Genomic DNA, 23,150 nt, shown 5'->3' with positions numbered 1-23,150 from the left:
TTGTGAGCTGGCAGAGCTCTGACTATAAGGAAGGCCTACTCTAATTTGTGGAAGGAGCCCTGGGCTCCACCCAAACAGAGCAGTAGCCACTCAAGAGCCAAAGTGATGCCCCCCGAGCAGCCTGCTGCTCCCCGATGGCCTCCCTGTACCCTCTTCTAGCTGCCCTATCCCTGTAGCCCTGGTTTCCCTTCGGCCTGGGCGGGCCAAACCAACCCACCTTGGGATGAGTCAGAGAGAGCAGACCACAGGGTGTGGTTGCTGCAGGTCTCATGGGTTCCATGGATAAACAAGGAGCCTGGGCATCTCTGCCTGGGAAAACATCCCCAGCAGGGGCCTCCTGGTCCCCAGCAGTGGCCCTGTTCACCTGTTCAAGGGTAGGCTCTTGCCTGCCATGGGCTGCACATGGCAGCAGAAGTGGTGTGGTATGTGTTTGTGTGTGTGTGTGTACTGGTTAGGTGCACAGGATGTCAGCTTCAGCATCAAACTCAGAATCCTCGAATTTTAGAGGGAAGGGGGCTTAAAGATCATCTAGTTCAGCCCCACAATGGGAAAACTGAAGACTGGTGGGGTGAAGTGACTTACTCAGGGTTGCATGACATAGACCTTGGACGAGACCAAATCTCCAAACTCTTTCCCCTGCTCTGCCCTGCTGCTGCCCTGGAGGGTCAAGAGGCAAGAAGTCTGCAGGAAGCTGGGATTCCAGATATGCCCTCAGTGCCCCACCCAAAGGCGCCACTGTCTGGTTCCTAAACTGATCAGAGCATGGCCTGCTGAGGCTGACAGGAATCCATGTGTGGGAGGGGACTGCAGCTTATCTGAGGGGTCTCACCACCTCTGGCCACAGGCCCCAAGCCCTGTGCAAGAGAGAGGGCACTCCTGTGGTTTTCTGCACGGCAGCCGCTCCCACTTTCTCTGCTAACAGCACCCTTCCAGGGAAGTGCTTTTCCATGGAGTTCTGATCAGGCCATCACTCACAGTGCTCTGCTTCTCAGTAGCCCCTGTGCACACATAGACAGGCCAGGCAAAGATGGCCCCACCCTCCAAGCACAGTGACTGGTCAAGTGGGCCACGTGACCTGGCAGGTCAATCAGAATCCATCCTTGTGACTGTACTTATGGACACAGAGACAAAACTATCTCTTTTCTCCGGGTGGTGGGCTGGGATGGGGTAGATCTGGAGCTGTCTGAGACCATGGTCTCCTCTTCCCACCCCACTCCCCAAACATGAGAGAGGCCCATTTTACAGTGGGAAAGAATGAGGCCAACACACAGTGAGAGAAACTGTCTTGAGCCATCCTGTGAGTTCTTGGACCCTTCCTCTGAGTTCTTAGATTCTGTCATGCCTGGGGCCAGTTCCACCTCCGAACTTACCAGTTTTATAAGCCAATAAATAAATCCCTTAAGATAGGTTTAAGTTAATTATAGTCAAGAAAGTCTTGACTAATAAAATAGGAAGGCCCCAAATCCAAAGTGGATCTGAGAATGTCTGACCACTACAGCAGAGGTGGCAGGTGCTAGACCCCAGACACAGCCCACTTTCCCAAACTTGGGATAGGAGGAGAGAAGTAGGAGCTCAGACACCCTCCCTGCTGTCATGCCCAGGCTGGGCCACAGAGGAGGCAGTAAAGACCTTGGAGCAGGTTATAAGTTCTCTTATATAATATTTACCAGGCACCCACTGTGAGCCAGGTGCTGTGCTAGACCCTGAGGCTAGGGTGGTAGACAGACTAGACATAGCCCCACAGAGCTCAAAGACTAAGTGTTTGCCAACTACTTTTACATCGTACAGCTCTATCATTAACTAGGTGTTTGACTTTGGGTGAAATATTTAATCTCTCTGAGCTTCTTATTATTTATAAAATATATTCTGGCTTTGAGTATGGGTTCATGGGATAATGTGGAGCTTGGCTCAATAAATACTGGCTATGATTGTAACTTCCAGGAGAAAGCATCCTCCCTGTTCTCCCCTCTCCTGAGGCTCACAGATTCACTGGGGTGGCCACGCCCACAGAGAAAGTTCAGCAATAGCATGAGAGTTGAAGGCTAATCAAAGGCCAGAATTCAAGAGATGCCATCAGAGCATGGTTGGCCAAGGAGTGGCCCAGGAGTGGAGCCCTAGCTGGGAGAGACACTGCAGTGGGTTGGGGTGGTCAAGGAGGAAGAGATGAGGCCATGGCCTCCTCTTCCCACCCCACTCCCCAAACATGGGAGCGGCCCATTTTACAGTAGGAAAGAATGAGACCAACACATAGTGAGAGAAACTGTCTTGACCCATCCTGTGAGTCAGGATGGCACAGGAGCAAGAGTAAGAATGGAATGGACAGGGGACTGACGGAAGTTAGGTTGGAAAGATCATTTAGGCCAGGGTGTTGAGAACAAAGTCCCTGTTCTGTAGTTCTACGGGGTGGGGAACACGACAGTATAAAAGCACCTCAGGAGGCCACTGCTCTGGTTCAGGTGACTAGGGATGAAACCCACGCCAGGGTTACCCTTGAGGTGTAGTTAGAGCAGAAGAGGCAGGTGTGAGAAAGATCCAGAAAGAAGACTGGCAAGGACATGGAGACTCAGACTTATTAGACACGGTGGCAAGGGAGACCAAGGAGCACAAGGGGCTGGGAGGATGGGGTGTCCCTCACCAGGACAGGACAGACAGGGTCTGAACTAGGTTTTTGTCTGAGGGTCATAGGGCAGAGAGTGTTCCAAGTCGTCTTTTAGACCATGCTAGGTTTAGGGCATATTGGGAGGCTGTCTGGTGGAAATAGAGGCAGGTAATGACAGATACAGGATTATATTCTGTGATGAGCAGGACTGGAAGTTAACCCCAATAAATAGGTAGCCACGTGGCACACTCAGTCTGTGTGTGTTGGGAGGAGGAGAGTGATCTGTGGGATTTAAGGTACTCAAGCTAGAGTGGAGAGGGCACTGCCTGAGGACAGGCAGTTTTGGCAGACAGGCAATCTTCCAGTCAAGGGAAAGAACCAGAGCCTGAGAGGGCAGTGCAGCAGGAAGGCAGCCTCTACCCTGAGGCTGGGTCTGCCACTGTAGAGATGAGAAGGTAAGAGGTGCCATGAGGTCCTGACCCTGCAAGACTTCAAGGAGTGAGGATAGCCTGTCAGGGAGGAGTTTGCCTTCCCTGAACAGAGGCTGCCACCAGGGGCCCCAGGCATCCAAGCTGCCCACCCATGGCCCAGTGGAGATGGCTGCCTGCGCTCAGGTGCCCAGCAAAGCAACAGGCAATAGGCAGTCAGCTTGCACATGCCCCGGGCCTGCCTCTCCCTGCAGCCCCACTCCTGGCAGCCCAGCCTCCTGTAATTGCCTTCTAAAAATATCCTTCCCCCCACCCCCACCTCTTGATTTCAAAATATTTAGTTTTCAGGGTATTTAAAATGAGAGCTGGCAGCTCTTCCAGGCCCAGATAACAAAGCTAAACATTTATGCTTCGACTGCATTTCTCTGAATCGGCTGAGATCTAGGGCTTGATATGGCAGCAGCAGGAGGGAGGGGAGTTGAGTGCGAGATGGATCACATGCAGGCCCCAAGGGCCAGGGGGCCACTGGCCCGCCCTGCCAAACCCCTCTAGGACCCTTCCCTCTGTCCGGGCCCACCTACCGCTGTTGACGTAAAGCCGGCCCCGGACGGTGTCCTTCCCCAGGATGTTCTCAGCCTCGCAGACATACTCCCCAGCGTCCTCCACCTTCACTTTGTTGAACTGTAGTCGTGAGTTCTTTCTGGTTAGGGAGGGGATAAAAGGGGGAGAGGCGTGAGCCAGGGCCGGCTGTGGCTCCCCAGCAGTCACCCAGCAGTTGCCTCTCTCCACAGAGCCAGAGTGGCCCTGCAGCTTAGACGGGAAGGAGATTCCCTCCACCCAGCGATTTCTGGAGTCCAGGTGGGGCACGGAGTCCCTGCAGCTGCAGGGAGCCTTGGGCCCTTAGGACAACACAGGGCAGGACTAGTGGCTGCTCACAGGTCCTAAATCTATGATCCCTCACATCCGCTCTTCTAGGGCTGGACCATCGTAACATTCTTCTGGAGGAGTAGAGCCAGGCCCTGTAGGAAGTCACATGGCCACCTCCCTCATTCCCAGCTGCCTCCGCCTCTCCTGGGAAGTGGCAACCTGTCATTCTGGGTATGCAAGACCTGTTCCCAGATACCCAGGAGGGCAGCTGTCCTGACAGATTCCCATGGTGATGGTGCCCAGACTCCTAGTCCAAACCTGGGGCTCTCCCTTGTTCTCAAAATCCACGCTGCCACTAAGGGGCACTCTGTGGCTTCTCCAAAGGGTTTTTGTTTCATTCATTCATTCAACAAATGTTTACTGAGCACTTCCTGTGTGCCAGGAGCTTGTACACCTTGCGGAACAAAAAGATCTTGGACTTGATCCTCAGGGCCAACCTGGATGTTCTCTTCTTACAGAAGGGGAAACTGAGTCCTAGAGGGACTTCCTGACTTGCCCAAGGGCACTCGGCAAGGCAAAGGCAGAGGCATGCCAGGAGCTGCAGTTCATGAGGACATGGGCTATCTCTGAGAAAAGCTGGGGCTAGTCCTGAAGCTTTGCACCTAGTCCCTGCATGCTGAGAACTGTGTGGCCAGGACTGGGCGGATCCCCCCAGTACTGTGACTCCAGGGCACCTGGCCTTGGTCCCCCTCTTCTTTCTGAAGCCCCAGCCAAACCTTTCCTTCCTTCTCAGAGTTTCCCTGCACCTACCCCAGGGTGCTTAGGCTCTGGAAGGGCCTATTCACAGCCCTCACCCCTTCCTCTGCCTCCAAGGGCCAGCGTGAGCTCTGGATAAAGCCTGGGACCCCAGTCTGGCCCCCAGGAGGAAGCAAGAAGTAACATGGTAATTTCTGTACATGGTATGCTCGCCTCCTCTTTTTAGTGCTGAATTAAAAAGCCAGATTTCCAGCCTATGTGTAGTGGGCTGGAGAGGTGGGGGAACACAAGGGAGGGCAGTAGAGCCATCATTGCCCTGAGCCTAGGGGATGTAAAACTGAGCTATGGAGCTGATGGGGTAAGGAGGCTGAGGGGAGGCAAGCAGAGAGGCTGGGCCAGGGTCAAGGAGATGCAAACTGGCCCACAATCCCTACCTGGGCTGTCTCCACCTCTGATGGGGAGCCTCTTCCCAGGCATCCTTACCCCAAGGTCCTCCAAACAAGGGTGCTACAAGGTTGTCTTGTCTATAGACCCTATTGCTGTGGCGATGTCCTTGCTGATGCTGTGGTGACAGCTGCTTAACTATACCATATTCTTCCTGGCTCAAGCTGGTCTCTGTCTCCTTGGCCTGGTGCCGGCCCACAACCCTCTTCTGTCAATTACAGTTTGTTCCCTTCATTAAAGAGAGCCCTGGAGGCCCCTCTGACTAAGACAGCATCTCTTTCCCTGCTCCAGCCAAATTAGACGCCACAAACTCCAGCTTCCCCAGGGTATGGTTTCTCTCACTTCCCTGTGCACACACCAGATTAGCAGGGAAGGGGGATCGCCTGAGGGTCCGGGGGTGGGGGTGTTGATGCACAGGGGACTCAGAGCCAGATTCTCCTTGTCACCCCCCGCCCCCAGAATTCAGAGGCGCTTCCCTTATACAGCATCATATGTTGCAGGACGTGGCAGAATGTTAAGGAAGGATTCCCCACATGAAGGCATTTGAGACCTGGAGAAGGGAGGCACAGGGCTCTAGGAGTGCCCCTTCCTTCTGAGGAACAAGAAAGAGGCAGGGGACAGAGACAATGACCCTGAGGCTTGCTGCAGATGTCCTAGGTTAGCAGCTGTCTGATGGTTTCACAGAAGCCGGCCCCAGAGATGCACACGGGGCTCTGGGTCCTGGCTAAGGGGCAGGGCTCTGAGGGTTTCTCAGCCCCTACAGGAACTGGAGTCACCGCCTTCTCCCTCCTCACTCCCAGCTCCAGGTGGAAGCCTGAGGATCCAGGACTCTCCTGTCTCCCTGGCAGGCCGGGTGCTGTGCTCTGCTCCTGGTGTCCCATCACACGCTGACCCAGGTTTGCCCTGAGATGGTGACCACGCCCCACTCCCCCCCCCGCCCCACCTCCCCCGCCGGTTCTCTGCTGGCAGGGACGGGATCTGGGCAGCTGTGTCCTCCACCTTTTCCTCAGTGCCTACCCCCCTGCCGCCTGCCTGCTCGAGGGGCCTGTTCCAGCCTGCCCCTCATAAACAAGGGAACATGCGATTCTGCAGGGAAGGCCCCGTGCCCAGGGCTTGGGGGGGCAGTTGCTCCTGGCACAGGAAAGCTTGGGTGAGATGTTTCAGTGCAGTGGGCACAGAGACAGACAGCACCCTCTGAGGAGGGGTCTCTACAGGTCAACAGAGATGCCCAGACAGAGTGTGGCCTGGGCAGGGAGAGTGCCAGGAGGTAGTGGAGCCAGCCGTTGTGTGGGCAGACAGGACAGAGAACATTTTGCCAGAAAGCAGACTCCTGCCGCTGCCCCTGGCCCCTCTACTAGGTGAGGTGTGTAGTGTAGGATGGGTAGTGTGTGCAGGTGGCTGTTCTCTCTAAGTCACTCCAAGGGCGCCTTGGTCGCAGGGAGTCAGATGTTCTCTATCATGGCCCACTCCTCCACCACTCACAACTCACTGCTGAGAGCCCAGGGGCAGAACAGGGAGAACAGGGAAGTTTCCAGATGCAGCAAATGGGGCAGGGCCCTGAAAGGTAGGGGGCAGGGGGCACACTGTAGACTCTTAGGGGTCCATAATACCCAGGAGGAGAAGACCAGTCCCTGTTTCTGGATTCTTCAGATGAAATTGAGGCTTAACCAGGACAGTAACTGGTTCAGAAGGCTAGAAACATCCAAAAGGTCTCCTGCCCAGTCCCAGTGGGACTCTACACCCAGGAGAGGAGGGTAAGTCCTGCAAGATTCTCATCAGTTCAGCCCTCAGTGTAGAGCTCTCTGTCAGGTCCTATAGGGGAGAAGGGGGTATCTGGGTATAGGGATCCAGGCTTTGAGGCTCTCTCATGCTGGAAGGAGAGACAGATCCCTCCACAAAGCAATGAAGCCATGTCTAAGGCACCATGGGAGGAGACAATGAGAGCTGCCTAGAGGGCTTAGGAAGGTGTCCCAGAGAGATGACAGTTAAGCTGGGCCTTGGAGAGCCTTGCCAGGGACAAGCGAGGGGAGGAGGGCTGCCAGCATAGGGAACAGCCTGGGCCCAAGTCCAGGGCCATTAAAGGAGAGACCAGCAGCCGAGAGTGTGGCAGTGTGAGGAAACTGCAGGGCAGTGACTTGTAGGCCAGGAAGAGGAGTCGGAAGAGCCCCAAGGCTGTACCTGGCATGCAGTAGGCTCTCAAGCTCTGTCTTGAATGGATGATTGAATAGATGTTCCTGTTAGAAAGATCATTTCCCGTCAGGCACTCACAGGGGTCAGTGACTCTGTGGACCTTTAGAATTACAAACAAACTGGGTACATAAGCCACATTTTTTTTTCCTGAAGAAAAGGACAAGGCTTCTACCAGATTCTGTAGTAGAAGCTAGACTAGAGACTCATGAAGGTAAGTTTTGTTTTGTTCACTGACATATCCTGAGCCTCTAGCAGAGTGCCTGGCACATAGTTGATACTCAATACAGATATGTTAGATTCAGAAATGAATTCTCAGAGGGGCCTGTGGTCCAGAAAAGGTGGGGAGTGGCCAAGAGTGGGACAGAGGAGGAAGGCTCGAGGCAGGGAGGCCAGATAAGAAATGTGCAGGAGGAGGGAAAGAGGGACGACCCCCTGGGCAGACGACAAGGGGTCAGGGGTTGAGCAGCAGACAGTCTGGTTGAGCCACAGGTGAGAGGGGAACACGTGAGGGAGAGAAAGGACTACAGCAGGCAGGGGAGAGGCCAGATTGGGCATTCACAATTGGAAATGTCTGTGAGGCATCTCAGGTGTGGTATCTAGTATCTCTCTGGCAGCATGGGTCTGGAGCTCAGGTCAAAAAGCCATCGTGTCTGGATATGGAGACTTGGGGTCTCAGATTCTTAAAGCAACAGAAGGTGAAATCACCCACAGGTGGAAAGGGAGGAAAGAAAATAGTGAGGCCCAAAGCTCAGGAAAGTTCCAGCATTGATGGCAACTAAGAGACAGTGTCCAGACTCACAGCAGGACCAGGAGGAGCACCACAGGGCCCGGGGAGCAGGTATTCCCATGCCGAGGCCGCTGAGAGGCCTAGAGGCCTGAGCCAGGAAGTGCAGAGATAACTGGGGTTTCTCCAGGACCACAGCCATCGAGAGGTTGGGATGTAATTGAAGGGCAGATTCCAGCAGGGCAAAGAGTGAGTGGAGGATGAGAGTGTGCAGTCAGTGGGCATGAGGCTAGCTCCCTCAGTGACTTCATATGGTGGTGGAGGGCGGAAGTGAGATGGGGCAACCGCTGGAGGGCCAGGGGAGCAGCAGCGTGGAGGGACAGCATTTGAGAAAAAAAGTCACAGGCGTGGGTTTGTTGGTAGGGAGAGAAAGCTGAAGTTACCAGAGAAAGGAGTGAGTTGGTGGTACCAGGGCTCTGTGGGCTTGTGTGTGGGGTGGGGGAATGTGCGGGAGGGAGGGCGAGTATGAGTGTGTGGCACCAGGTAGGGTGGGATGATGATAGGCAGGTTGTAGACATGTTTGGGAGCCATGAGGAGGGAAATGGGGGCTCTCCTCACTTTCATCACTGCAGTGAAGTAGGGGAGAAACCACCTTCTAGAAAGAAAGGATAGGAGGGAGACGGGCCCCAACTGCCCCAGATCCAAGAAGCCTGCCCATTCTCTCCAGCTTGGAACCAGCCTTGGAAGGGCAGTGAGAAGGGGTGGGGTGGTCTCAGAAGGTGGGCTTGGTGGGCAGCCAGAGCTTCTTGCCAATGCTGTAGACAAAGGACACATAGAAGCCCCCACTCACCACTGGCCATGGCAAGTTCCTTAGGAAGCGGCATTCTTTCAGCCACAAACCTTTGATCTAAGCCAAACTCTTCCTTAATTACATTCTGTTTTCTGCCAGGATCATTTTCTTGAGTGATCAGTTCTACTTCTGCTCCCCATTCTTGGAAGGAGAATCAGAGAACTGGAAGTAACTCCCAGTCCCCTGACTCCTTCATCCTCTTTTACAGGTTCCAGAGTCTGAGGGCCAGAGCCAGGGCATGGACATCCAGCTCCACACGGGAAACCCAAGCAGCCTGCCCAGCCCTGGCCTTCTACCACTTTCTGTTGTGGGTGGGCTGATGTGCTCTAAAACCATTCTAATTTGCATTTTGTGTGTGTGGTGGGGTGGTGAGGAGGAAAATGACAGCCAGGAAGGGAGTGGTTGTAAGCTACTCTGAGAGGGAGGGTAGAAAAGCTTTGGGAGCTCCTCAGTCAGAGAGGGAAGGCCACTAGGTCCCCGGAGCCAACAGAGCAGACATCAGGTAGAATGCCTGTTTAGCTGGCAGGCAGGGGTTTTCCCCCTTGCTTCTCCTTGAGAGGCAGGAGAGAGGTGGTGGGCTGCGTTGGACTATCGGCTTCTCTGGTGCCAGAAGCCCCCTGCCTGACCCACCCAAGATGGAAGACAGGCCATCTCCCATAGCCTGGAGACTCAGGGAACTTCTCTGATTCACTTCCCTGGAGCACTGATTCCAGATTAAAGACAATTCTCATGTTTTAGGGGGAAACCGTCTGAGGAACAGAGTTCTCCAACACCAATCAAAGTGTTGCTCCCTTTTCCCTTACTTAGCTCTCTGACAACTGACAGCTTGCTAAGCTGAGAAACCAGCCCATCATGTGTGACCTCCCAGAGGCATTCTGGAGTCAGGGTCTTTCACCAAAGATTGCCAAATGATGGGGCTTTCAGACACTGCAGCAGGTCTTTCAAGAAGTTTTAGAGATGAGCAGGGTCTTCCACTGATCAAGCTGACTGTGACAGTCAAGTTGCCTTCAACAATCCAGAGAAGTTAAAGGCTTAATTCTTGTCTGTGGTCTGCAAGACCCTGGGCCACCATGACCAGAGGGTCCCCGAGCTGCAGGAAGAAGGCTGGGAGTGGCAAAGAAGGGGAGTATGGAGAGGGGCTGGGACTGGTTCCATGGGTGAGTCTGGGGGCACAGCCCTGGCCTCTGCCCAGTTCAGGCCACTCCTTCTCGAGAGGAGGGAGTGCAGCTGGTTGGATGGAAGACAGGCTGGATATTGCTTACCTGCCATTGCCATATTTGATGCGAATGTCTCGGCTGCGGTTGAGCTCCTTGCCATCCTTGAACCAACGGTAGGAAGGCTGGGGATTACCGGCTGCTGCCTCACACTTCAGCGATTGCTTCTCACCCACTTGTCCCGTCTGGCTCTTCATCTTCTTCAACTTGGGCCGAGTGGCTGTGGGTTACAAGGCAGGTAGGTGAGCATGGTGGTGGTAGGGGCAGTGCCAAGCATGAGTAGTGGAGAGTAAGGGCCACTGTCTTTGGGCTGGAACTGGGGAAGGGAGGGGTGATCCTGAGAGCCACCCCTCCTGGTGTCATTTCCTAGTTCAATTCAATAAGCATTTACAGTGAGTCTGTGATGACATCAATGTAGTTATAACTTATGGAGAGTTGCCTTCATGCCTTGAATGGTATGAAGTTTTACATTAGCTTATGAAACCTTCACAATAACCCCATGAGCTCACAGCAACGGTTAAACCCACTTACAGATGGGGAAACGGAGGCTCAGAATGGTGAAGTCACTTCCCTAAAGGCAGATGATGGAACTGGGATTCAAACACAGATCTCCTTGACGTCAGTACTCAGGATCTAAAATCATGGGTAACAAGCCATGGGGCTGTACTGGTGGGCTCAGCCCAATCACGGATGCAAAGCTGCAAATGCCAAGCTGAGAGGCTGTCCCCATTTTTCTTAAACACCATTCTATTTCCGCATGCCCCAGTCTCCCATGCTTCACTTCCTTGCTCCTCTTCCCACCACCAAAATACAAAACAAAACAACACACACACACACACACACACACACACACACACACACACACACCCCAAAAGAGAAAGTACTCTGATCTCAGGAAGGTGAGGCTAAGCCAGTGCTCGTGCTGAGGTGTATAGCAATTTCCAGTGGGATAGTCCCTTATAGGATACACAAAGCCTTCATGCAGGCTCTCGTTTGGTCCCTGACCTCTGTGAGGCAGTGTCATACTGACACTGATGGTGCAGATGAGACTCAGAGAGGTGAAGAAACTTGCCTGAAGCCACATAGCCAGGCAGCCACAGAGCTGGGACCAAAGCTCAGGTATCAAGATTTGCTACGTGTTAGGCTGATAGCAGGATGGTGTCTGATTTTGTGGTCTCATTTCTCTCTGTGAGATGGTTAAAAGCCTTCCAGTAGCAGAAGGGAGGGTCCGTTGGAACCAGGGAGTTGTCTGGGAACTGATTGGCCCTGTCTCGGCCATTGGTCCTTTCCCTAGCAGCTCAGAGCGCTGACAGTGGGCCAGAGCTGGCTCTGGAGAAAGGCAGGCAGGAGGGCCTGGCTAGTACAGGGGTCCCCTCACTGAACTTCACCCTGAGCTGCTGCATATACGCAGGGAGTAGATGAGAGGGGCACAGAGCACAGAGGAAGCACAGAAAGGAAGCCTTTAAAAATGCATGACGTAGGCTTATGCAATGATTCTCGTAAAATAATTCTGTTCATTTTAGAAAATTAAAAAATACACAGGGGTGAAAACAGAAGAAAACAAAACCATCCTTTGTCTCCATACTCATAAATAACACCTCCCCCCATTTTTAAACAAAATGGAATCAATGCCATTTGTGGATAATAATAACAACAATAGCTAACCTTTGTTAAATCCTCTCTATGTGCCAGGCTCTATGTATTCTTTCATTTAATGAAACAATTAACCCTTTCGCCTGGGTGTTAAATATTAATAATAGCATTTCCCAAAGTGAATTCTATAAGCAGGAGTATCTGGAGAGATGAAAACAGATATTACTTGAGAAGAGGGTTCCATGGGAAAATGGGTTTGGAGAGCATGTGGTTTAAGCATAGTTAAAGAAGTATCTATCAACTTCAGTATCGTTCTCTAAGTGAGGGCCTTGAAACCTTTTTTCTTGGAACTCTTGGTAGCATTTCAAGGAAATGAAAGTTATGTGGAACAAATTCTATAACTTATATGTGTATTTATTTGTGTATACGTACATATATTTCGACAATGATTCCATTGAATATATATATATAAACATATATTTTGACAGATATTAACATGATTCAAAATTCAAGAAGTGAAAAGGAGTATATGGCTTAAAAAACAAGTCTCTCTCTAACTTCTGGCCGCAACCACACAGTTGTCTTTCTAGGAGATAATCAATCCTATCGGTTCCTTTGACCTCCTTTCAGAAATATTTTATGCATATGCAAATCCTCCCCCGCCGCGTATTCACACACTCAGTTTTTCTTACAGCATCATTTTTCATGGTTGCATAATGTTCCTGTATGGGTGTATCATAACTTATGTAACTGATTCCTGTGTGGAACATTTAGCATGCCCCCTCCACCTTCCCATTACAAACAACCCCAAAAGAACATCCTTGCAGCTTTATCTTTGCACACACCCCATGTGTACTGCTGTATGGGGGAGGATGGCTCTAGACTCAGGCTGTCTGGCTTTCAGTCCAGACTTTGCTACTTGTTAGATCTGTGTCCAAGAATTAACTTCATTCGTTTGCGCCTCAACTTCCTCAGCTGTAAAATACAGGAGATAAATAATAGCTCTTACCTCTTGGGATGATGGCTGTGAGGATTATATGAGACAATGCATGTAGCGCCTGGCACATAGAGAGCATTTAACAAAGGTTAGCTATTATTATTATTCACAATTATTTCCTAAGGCGATCTTCCTAAAAGTGGAATTGCTGTGTCAGAGGGTAGGCAATCTTCCTCAGCTTTGTACATTGCCAAATTGCCCTTTGGAAAGGTTGCACTAATTTGTGCTCCCCCCAGTGAATGACAGTGCCTGTTTTTTCCACACACTCACCAACACGAGGTATTATCATGTCTTTAATCTTTGCCAATTAGCTAGGCAAAAGATAACGTCTCTTTGTTGTTTTAATTTGCATTTATTTGATTACTGATGAGGCTGAACATTTTCATAAGTGTATTGGCCCATTGTATTTCTTCTTTTTGAATTGCCTGTTCATGCACGCAGTCTGTTTTTCTATTAAGTGCTCATCCTAGTGATTTGTAAGAGCTTTTTATAAATATTAAGGCTATTAACCTTTTGCTACAAAGTTTTTTCCCCTCAGTTACCTGCTTTTTTTATATTGCTGGTTCTTCTTCTTCTTCTTTTTCTTTTCTTTCTTTCTTTTTTTTGGCACCCAGAGATTCCATGTGCATCAATCTAACAGTCTGTCGGACTTTTTGGAACTTCATTATTCTAAGTGTGACTGAAATCCTGCTTATCCTCCTTCCCTTACCCACCTCCCTCCCTCCTGCATCTGCTCTGGAGTCCCCAGTCATTGCTTATGTTAGGTCTTAACCCTGGATGCTAATCGGAATCACATGGGAAGCTTTACAGGTCAGGTACCTGGGACATATCCTAGGCATTCTGAAGCAGAAGCTGTGAGTGTGGGTTCGGGTTGTGGGTTCTAAAGGGCTCTTCAGGTGTGTTCCTTTATTTTTGGAAATGTAACATACATTCAGGAAAGTGCATATATTATAAGTGTATAGCTCAATGACTGGTTACAAACTGAACACATATGCACAGGTGGCTTTGCGCTAAGATAGGGTTGACACCTGGTGATGATCTAACCTCTTGGTCAAGTGGTGACCTCCAACTAGTCCCTTCTCCTTTCTTATGAACTGGGGACACAACACAGAGAGCTCTTCTCAGGTGCTAAAGTTTCCCCTTACCCCACTTGGAGTGTGTTGACTTTTCTTGCAACTCAGAGACAAGGGAACTGCCTGTCTCCACCACCATGAGCCACTTTCCCTCCCAACAAGACAGTGGGGGATGGCGGTGGCAGCTGGTGGGAGGAAGCAGGGGTTACTCTACTACCTTGGTTCCTGACATGAGTTCCAGTGCTATATTATGCACTGAGCCTGTGGCCACTGCTTAGTGGTGATGGTGATGGGCTAGGGGGATGTGTTACATAGAGACTGTTCCCAGAAACAGTAGGCATGGCCCTAATTCAGAAGGCCTGAGGAACTGAGAGCTCCAAAGTAATCGCCGGCCACCAATGGAAAACACAGGACCGCATTTCAGATCACAGGGAGCTCACTCCATCTAGTGAGAACCTTGTGTGACTCAGTAGCCATTTCTGGATAGTCACTCACTTCAGAACAACCCTATCTAGTTCACCTGTTCCTTATTCATTTATTCAGTTCATTCCAAATGAATTCATTCATTCATTCAACCATACCAAGAGATAAGCATCCTACCGTTAGGGAGCCTGAATTTTAGTGAGGGGGACAATAAGCAAAACATCAACAGGAAATATGAGACAGTAAAAAAAAAAAAAAAAAAAAGCAGCTGGATAAAGACCCTAAGGTGGGAATGAGCTTGATGAGTTCATGGGGCCAAAAGAGGCCTATATGGCTGGAAGATAGTAGAAGATGGGCAGGGTGTGAAGGGAGCTTGGAGAGGTAGGCAGGGCCCAGGTTGACATGGGGCTGTGCAAGCCAGGATGAGAAGTCTGGATTTGTTTTGTATATTAAAAAAAATACTTTTTATGTGCCTACTAGAAATTTTTAAATTACATATGTGGATTGTGTTATATTTCTATTGGGCAGCCCTGGTTTAAAGGATGACAAAATAAAAATAACCATACATTTGAATCATGCCATGTTCTTTACAAAGAGTTTTCTTTTATAGCTCTTAATGGTTCCTCAGAATCATCTGTGATGCTAAAAGCCATGCCTCTTGCTCTAGCAGCTGCAAGTCCTGGTCTTTGCTCACAGGCAATCCTAGTTTGCAGTGATTTGAAAGTTGAAAGCCAGGATTGGGCAAACCTTGTAGGAAAGTTCCTTGGGGTCAGGGGGCAGTGGCAGCAGCTCAGGTGGCAGGAAAGAGAAGAATGTACACCAGATGGCCTTGGAACAATGTTCTCCACCTCTGCACTCCTGGGCGTAGAGCCCTGCCAGGTTTTCTGTGGCAAAGATTGAGGTGACCTCCCCAAGATGGCCCTGGATTGGTTTTGTAGGTGTGCTGGGAAGGCATTAGAGGCTTATAAGTTGGGGGATGACCTGATCTTACTTTCTGCATGTTAAGCTCATTCTTATCCTGAGCCACCATCCTTTCTCTATGCATCCTCTAGCCATTGGATCTAGTACCAGGCCCTGGAGTCATGTGGGATAAGGCTGAGGGGCTGTTCGCATAGCAGACATTTGTGCATCCAGAGACAGCTCTAACGGGACCTCAGACATGACTGGGCTAGATCAGCCCCTCTGAGCTAGGTCTGATATTGCCTGTTTCTCTTTTACAGCCCAGGGCCCACACTACAATGCTAGTGTATGGGTATAGAGATCATCGCACCATGTCTCAAGAATGTCTTGGGGCCAGAGCTGAACCAAGCAGAGGAACAGGCTTCCTGGGATGCATGGGATCTGTCAGGGAAAGAACTGAAGCAGTTGGCAGGCATTTATCCCCCATTCAGTCGACACTCTGATCCCTACCGCTGCTCCTTCCCCACAGATGGAGGGGTAGGCAGCGAGCTGATGGACTACTTGGGCCCTTGAGTATTGAGCACCTCTCCTTTCCCCTGTTTATTGAATGCCTGCTATGAGCCAGGTTCTGTGTTTGGCCCCAGACAGAAATAATCCAGCTGTATATGGAGTAACCACCCCCTACTCCCCAAAGAGTTTAGCTTGTCCCCTTCTGTTGTTGTTTTGTTACATAAGAAATTTTTGTTGTGAAAAAATTACACAAGTAAGGAAAAAGAAAACTACATTTAAATCAATTCAATTACCAACAGAGAGAAAGCCACTGTAGGCATTTTCAAATGTCTCCCAAAAGACTTTTCTCTCCAAAATGCTTTATATCCCACTTTTCTCAGTCAATATACATTCAAAACATTTTTCCAAGTCTAGAATCATTTCAATAGCTGCATAATATTTCATTGTTCAGATGAGCGTATTAGGTTGTCTCCAATGTTCTGCTAATAATAACGATATTGCAATGAATTTCTCCATAAATTCAGCTTTGTGGCTGAAGGGAGGGGCAGCAGTCCTGGGGGTTCATGCATATTTTCTCATGCAGAAAGGGGACCCTCAAAGGTCCAGCACACAGAAGAGTGGACAGATGAGAGGCATCCAGCAAAAGCAAGAGGAAGCTCTGTGTGCACAAGAAGGGGGAGAAAGTTCCCAGCATTCTGCACCCATGGCCATTACTGACACCCTGATCCCTGCAGCACCTCCTTCCCCAGAGACGAAAGGGACAGGTGGCAAGCTGATGGCTGATGCAGGTTTTTGGGTATTGGGCAGCTCTTCCTTCCCCGAAGATTTCCTCCTCAGACCAAGCACCCTCTGCTGAGCTCCCATATACTCCTCGGGTTTTGGGGGAAGGCCAGAGGCTACTTCACCCAGTTCTCTTCCTCCTGGGACAAGGGTTCACTGGAGTTGAGGTGTGGGGATGTGGGGAGGTCTCCCTTGGCAGCTTTATAAGAACAAGAAGAAGCTCTCTCAAGGATGGCCCAGGCCTCCACAAAAAGATTTTCCTCCAGGACGGGCTCCGTAAAACTTTAGGACACCTCCCCATGGTTGCCATGAGTTGGGCCACCGGGTATCCGGTGGCTTCTGCTTCCTATCTCCTGGTGCCAAGCCAGGACTTCTGGCCTGTATCTGTTTGACAGGCTATCCCCAGAAAGCTCCTCATTAAAGATAGCGACAACAGCAACAACAACCAGGACTGCTCCCTTCCCACATCCCAGCCCCGAGGCCAGGGGGTGCCGCTGCTGCCAGCAGCTTAACCTCATTCCTCTCGGCAGTGGGCGGTGGGTGCGGAGCCTACCCAGATCTGAGAGCAAGACAGACGCTCAGGACATGGCTGGGCAACCCAGCCAGGGAGGACCTGGCTCTGCCTCCCTCCCGGCACCCAGCGGGCAGGGGCAGCAGGCTGTTAAAAGGGTTAATGATCCTCACCTCATGACTAAGGCTGAGCAGTTCCCTTTGCAGGGCAACACCTGGAGACAATGTGGCCAGCCTGCCTGGCATCAAAGTTTCCCACTGTCCTGCTGCTGGCCAGCTGCGGGCCAGCCCCCTTCCCACCCCTGTCCCACCCACAAAGTGACTGCAACCTATTGGAGGTTAATTACAGACTCCAAGTTCAAATGAGAAAGAAAAAAAAAAACCCCACTCAACTAAAAACACAGCTGGTTTAAGTGGGCACAGATGGCCTAGGCAGCCAGGCATCCTACCCATGGCCTGCGGAAGAGCCATTTCACACTCACAGGACAGACTCCCAAAGGGAGTGTATGCCCAGCTGGGCTGCTTGGCTTTCCCTGAGCCACATTTCCCTCAGCCACCTAGGCCCAGCCCAACGCCTGGGCTTGCTTTGCCCTCTTCTTACATCCATCCAACAAATACCCACATGCAACAGTCCCTGTGATGTACGAGGCACTTACCAGTAACCAGGGATTTGGTGCCAAATAAGAAGTGGCCCTGGTGTCGGGTTGGTCTCTGCCTCCTGTTTAGGGCTCCCACAGAGGCTTATCCTCAAAGATGACCACCTTCCCTGCACCAGTGAAAACCAGCCTAGACCTGACAGGCTTTCAGCTCAGCAGCCCAGGTGCCTGGCACCTCAGCTGCAAGGTGGAGAAGAGGGGCCAGGCCAGCTGGGATGAGAACTAAAGAGGGGAGGCAGATGCTGCACCAGGAGGGCAGGTAAAGAAGAAGGGGAAGGGCGGAGGAGGAGACAAACTTGGCAGCACCAAGACCAACAGAAATGATTCCTGCCTTAAAGCTTCACCTGCCCACCCAGAAGCACCCATCCACTGACACCCAACCTGCAATGTGAGGGCAGGTATGCACAGGCCCAGGACTGACTACCAGGGACAACACTATTCCCACCCACAGCCCCCTCTGCCAGGAGCCAAGCATCCTGAGAGAAACACTGGCCTCCTCAGGGCTCTGCAAGGCCAGGGAGAGATGCCTCATCCCCAGAGTCATGCAAGTCCACGCTGCAGTGCTCCACCCAGTGCAGGGCTGGGATACAGGCACATGAGTAGCAGAGATGGGGGATGAGGGGGTTGTCACCTGTGTCTGGGAGAGATGGCACAGGTTCACAGAGCGGGGCAACAGTTGCTGGGGTAGGCATAGGGATACTCAGTACAGATGCCTCAGTCTCCCTGTGTTCTTAGCAGTGCTTGCGGCACACGCTGTAGACACCTAGAGCTGGCACGGATGAGGCACAGAGGAAGCAGAGCAGGAACAGGGGAAAGAGAGGCAGCTGAGGACACAGCAATTCAGGTCTTTGTCCCAGTCTCCCAGTTTCTCAACTGTCTGCCCTTAGATAAGTAGTTTAGCTCTCTGGGCCTCAGTTGACTCATTTATAAACCACACTCTGTCTATTTTAGACGAATGGAGCAAGAGAAAGCTCTCTATGGAAGGATGGAAGGCCTCTGACCACTATCATCTCTTCAGCTGCTGAGGGCAGAGGTCGGGGACAAAGCAGAGATGGCAGTTCTAGAAAACTGTTACCATTTACCCAAACTCTGTTTAATCTCTCTACTGGGGAGAGCTGGGCTCTGGGCCAAAGTCTTGGGCCCTGGCCCAGGAGAACCTTCTGCGGAAAGGGCCTGCTGTGGGTGGACTAGGCCATCTCTTGCTCAGGGAATTCAGAAAGGGTCAAGAAGGGGATCCCAGAGCCTCATCCTCTTTGGGGTGGGCCTGTGCTTCCTGCCTCCTTGGCCTGGCTGGAGAAAGTTGTTTCTGAAGCTCTGAGTCTTGGGGAAATGTAGCAGGGGTTGGGGAAAAGGGGAGGCACCCTGTACATGCAGAAAAGACTGGCTTCTCAAACTGGGATACATGCAAAGCCATAGGATGATCTCAGGGCCTCTTTCTGAGGGTCTGCCAAGCTTATTAATAAGGAAAAGCAGCATCTTTGTATCAGAACAAACAGACATATGGTGGAGAAGAGTGTTAAGTTCATGTGGATTTTTAAGATAAAATAAACATATAAGGTTTTGAAGAAATGCTGGGTTTCAGGAGAAAGGTCTTAGCAGGCCTGATGCAGAGCAGGAACAGGCTCATGTGCTCACCATGGGTGCAGGGTGCCCAGGCTGCCAGAGGCCCTGTCTCTTTCCTTCAAATTCAACTGCAAGCATGAAAGTCCCAGCTTACGCACCCTAGGAGCTTAGGAGGGCTGAAATGTGGTCCTTGTGGGTCCAGGCTAGTGAGGGCAAGGGGACTGGAAAGAACTCACCCCAAAATGAACACCTTCCTCCCTGGGTATTTAGTCATTAGGTTAAATATAACATGCAGAAAACCAGTTTCTCTATCTTCTCTTCCAAGATTGCTCCTTCTCCTGGATTCCCTCTTTCAGTCACTTTATCTGTGACAACCCTGTGTCTCTCTTGACTTTCCCCAAAGGCGGAGTCCATTTGGCTTCTATCATGCCTCTTATCCTCATAACTCTCCATCATCTGCCAGGCCCTGGCTCAGGTCATACTGCTCCCCACCCCCCCAGTACCATGACATGAACAGTGTAACTTGGCAGTTCCACCTCAATGTGCCTCACGGCCATTCAGAAACCTTCCTTGGCTCTGTGATGTCTGTAGAGAAAGGCCGCCCACCTTCCTTACCTGGTAGCCAGGGCCCTCAGGGGATGTTTGCTGGGTCAGTGAATGGGCTTCCTTCCCAAACTTGCCTCTCTACATTCCCCTACCACTTCCCTTCAAGAATCGTATATTCCAGGCAAACCAAATCACTGGTTGCTCCCCAAACATGCCCATGCCTATTCTGCCCTGCCTCCATGCCCTCTGCTCCTGCTTCCCCTAAATGCCATCCTTCACACAGGAAGCCGAGTTGAGAGGGTCAGACATGCAGGCTGTGGGGTCAGACGGATGCCACTGTGCATTCTGGCTCTGCCCAGCACTTGTATAACTAGGCAAGTTACTTAAACTCTCTGAGCCTTCATTTCCTTGTCTGTGAAACAGGGACAATCTCATCCACTTTTAAGATTGTGGAGAGAATTAAATGAGGGTAATGTATGTCAAGAAGTTTGCACAGTGCCTGAAACAGAGATAACTTAATAACCGGCAGCTCTTATTAATCTAAATCCCTCAAGATCTCAGATGCCTCCACCTTCACTAATCCACCCAGCTAGAAGCAGTCTTTGCCTCACAGACTTCCTGACCCTTTCACACGCTCTTCTCGGGGCTTCTCACCTTGGAGAAAATCAGGTTCTTATCTTTCTAGACTGTGAGGAGCTGGTGGGGGTATGTGCTGCAGAATCGCCGTGTTTCCTGGTGTCTGCCACTGGGTAGGTGTTCACTGATCACAGGCCAAGAAAATGAATTAATGATGTGAGGCTGGACTGTGACTGATGGGTGCCTCAGAGCAGCCCAGATCAAGACTGCTGTGAGCACTCGCTGGAGGGTGGGGTCCATTGACAGGTAATCCCAGAGCCCTTTCCCACCCAACACTCCTCCCCAACTCATCCGTCTCCCTCCCCGTCAGCCCAAACAGGCATCTGCCCTAGAATGGCAGAGCAGATAATGAAGTTGGGGCCCTGACTGAAAGATGACTCTTGATCAGCCTACCATTGCCCAACCATTAAGGGGCTCCAGCCTGGGCAGGAAGCTCAACTGGGGCAGCCTCCTTCCATGAGACCGACCCTCTTCAAACAGGAGTGGCCAGCTAGGTCTCCACATACAGGGGTGAAATAGCTTGAGAATCTCCTTATTCATGTGTTCGTTCAAGAATGGATTGAGCACTGAGCACATTTCGAGTGCTGAGGGTCAAGTTGATGTGGCCTTGGCCCTGGCAGAGATTCTAGCTGAGCAATGTGCTCCTCACCCTGGGGACCAGGAAGGCCCTGTGGAGGAAACAAAGTCTATGCTGGGCCTGAAGGATGAGCAAGAGTTGGCTAAGAGAGAACATGTGCCAAGCAAAGTGAACAGCAGGTTCACAGGAACAAGGCCGGAAGAAACCACGATGTACTCACGGAACTGAGAGGAATCCATCTGCACCGCAGGCGTGAGTGGTGAGACCCAGGCTGCAGTGGCTGGTTGAGGGGAGCAGGCTGCTGCCCTCATTCTTGCCCTATAGGGCCAAGTCCTTTGCCTTGGTGTGTGGACTTCCCTCTCTGGGCCTCAGTTTCTCCATCTTTACAGTGAAGGGAGTGAACTATGAGTTCAGATCCAGACCTCACTTGACTGCACCAGAAGTCACAGCCCGTTTGCCAGGTCCAACCCCCTAGAATCCTCCCAAAGTGTTTGCAGCTGGCAAGCTATCCCGAGGCAAAGCCTGTGGCCTCCTCTACCCACCCATCACCACATGCACATTCTGATGGTTCAGCTGGGGTTACTGCAGGAGCTCCTGACTGTGCCCTCCCTTTTCCCATTCTTTCACAAGGAGCTATGTGGCTATGATGCCTAAAGAGCAGCTTGGACTAGGTCACCCTCCTGCTCAGAACCCTTCATTCCCTGCTGATTAAGATAAGTCCAAACTCACTAGCCTGGCACTCAGAAAATCCACTGTTTGGCAGCATACCTTCTGGATTGTGCCTTCTTTCCCCAAATATCCTGTTTCCAAGCCTCCACACCTGCTTAAGTGACTTCTTCAATCTGGGCACCTAGCCCCTTTGCCAAAGTCCTTCTCATGCTCCAAAGTCTGCCTCAACCCCATATCCTCCTCCATGAAGCCTCCTCAGATTCCTCTGGTTAGAGTTAGTCTCCTCTATCTGTTCTGGGCCATCTCTTGCCAGGGTCAGCCTTGTAGTTGGAATTAGGTCTGTTCGTGTCTATCTTGTCCTGCCAGGTGACAGGATCTCAGCCAGCACTGCAGACCCCAAGCCTCATGCCTGACACTGAGGAGCTGGGTTAACACCTATGGAACTGACAGGCCCTCTACAGGGCTCTGCTCCAGGAGGCTGGGCCACCCAGCTCAGTCAGTGGTTCTTAAACATGAGCATGCATCATAATAAATGGTGGGTGGGAGGGGGGCTTGCTAAAATGCACATTACTGGCCCCCATCCCCATAGTTACTGATTCAGTAGGTCAGGGGTAGGTCCCAAGAAATTGTACTTCTAACAAGTCCCGAGTTTGTGCTTTAAATCAGGTTCCCAATAATTTAAATGTTCATCTTTTGCATAAGGGGCTCCATAGGACCAGATATCTATCCATTCTGATGCTAGATCTAGCTGGACTTTAGACCTCTAGCTTGGTTTCTGGCTAGGCCATTTGACCATAATAAACCACTATCTTCTCAGGAGCTCCTGCCTATTTGTGCAGCCTCAAGGCCTCAGTGCTACCCTCCTGTGTCAGTGTTCATGGTTCCTGTTCACACCTTCCTGCCACAGTAACACTGCAAGCTCCTTGTGAGGGCAGGGACTCAACCCACTTATCTTTGTATCCTCTAAACCCCACCCAAGAGCCCAGGAAGTAGATATCTGACCAGTTGATCTGATGGGGAGGGCCTGCTCCAAGTGGACCAATAGAGATCCTCTGTCTCTCCCTGGTTTTTGTTGAGGGGCATGGAAGAGCCCAGAGCCAGGTGGACTGTGCATGACTGAGGCAGGGCAGGGGGCAGACTTGAACTTAAGATCTCATCCTGCCACTAATTCATGGTTAATCACGGGACTTTCTCTGCCTCGGTTTTCTCATCTGTAAAGTGAGGATGATAAAATAATACCTATACTTTATAGTATCAGTACTGAGTACTGGCCTGTAGTAAGTCCTTAGTAAATGAGAGCTGCCTCCCTGTCTCCCATGCAAGTTGGTCATGGACATGTTTCTACTTCTAAGAAGTCCCTTTTCTTTCCCTGGTAAGTTCCTATTCACCATCCAGGCTAGGATCCTAGGAGAACAAGTTATTCCTCTCCTCACCAGATGTTGCACATTTATCTCTGGTCTTACCCTCAGTTCTGATCATAGGTAGTTGTATAAGGATCTGTCTCTCTGAGCTTCCTGAAGGCAGGGCCTGTTGTCTATTCACATAATAGAAGCTCAGTTAATGCTTGCAGAATTGAATACACAAAGATGAGTGAACGTACATGTAGTTTATGCAGTTTATGTAGCTACCCTGTGGCCAGAGCCTG

The 23,150-nt window shown here is 51.0% G+C and overlaps 1 protein-coding gene across 3 annotated transcripts in view; it reads right to left on the bottom strand.

Annotated features, from left to right (window-relative positions):
* Positions 1 to 23,150, bottom strand: part of NRG2 (neuregulin 2) — a 197,084-nt gene that overhangs the window by 30,448 nt on the left and 143,486 nt on the right. For all 3 annotated transcript variants that reach the window (XM_030828212.1, XM_030828198.1, XM_030828204.1), the window contains exons 2-3: positions 10,121 to 10,292; positions 3,609 to 3,727 (exon numbers count right to left, since the gene is read on the bottom strand). In XM_030828212.1, coding sequence (XP_030684072.1) covers positions 3,609 to 3,727; positions 10,121 to 10,292 — 291 coding nt within the window. The remainder of the gene's footprint in view (positions 1 to 3,608; positions 3,728 to 10,120; positions 10,293 to 23,150) is intronic.

This window comes from Nomascus leucogenys, chromosome 2 (assembly GCF_006542625.1).
Source record: "Nomascus leucogenys isolate Asia chromosome 2, Asia_NLE_v1, whole genome shotgun sequence".
Classification (NCBI taxonomy): domain Eukaryota; kingdom Metazoa; phylum Chordata; class Mammalia; order Primates; family Hylobatidae; genus Nomascus; species Nomascus leucogenys.
Note: the sequence above shows the minus strand (reverse complement) of the source record. Positions and strands in the feature narration are given on the sequence as shown.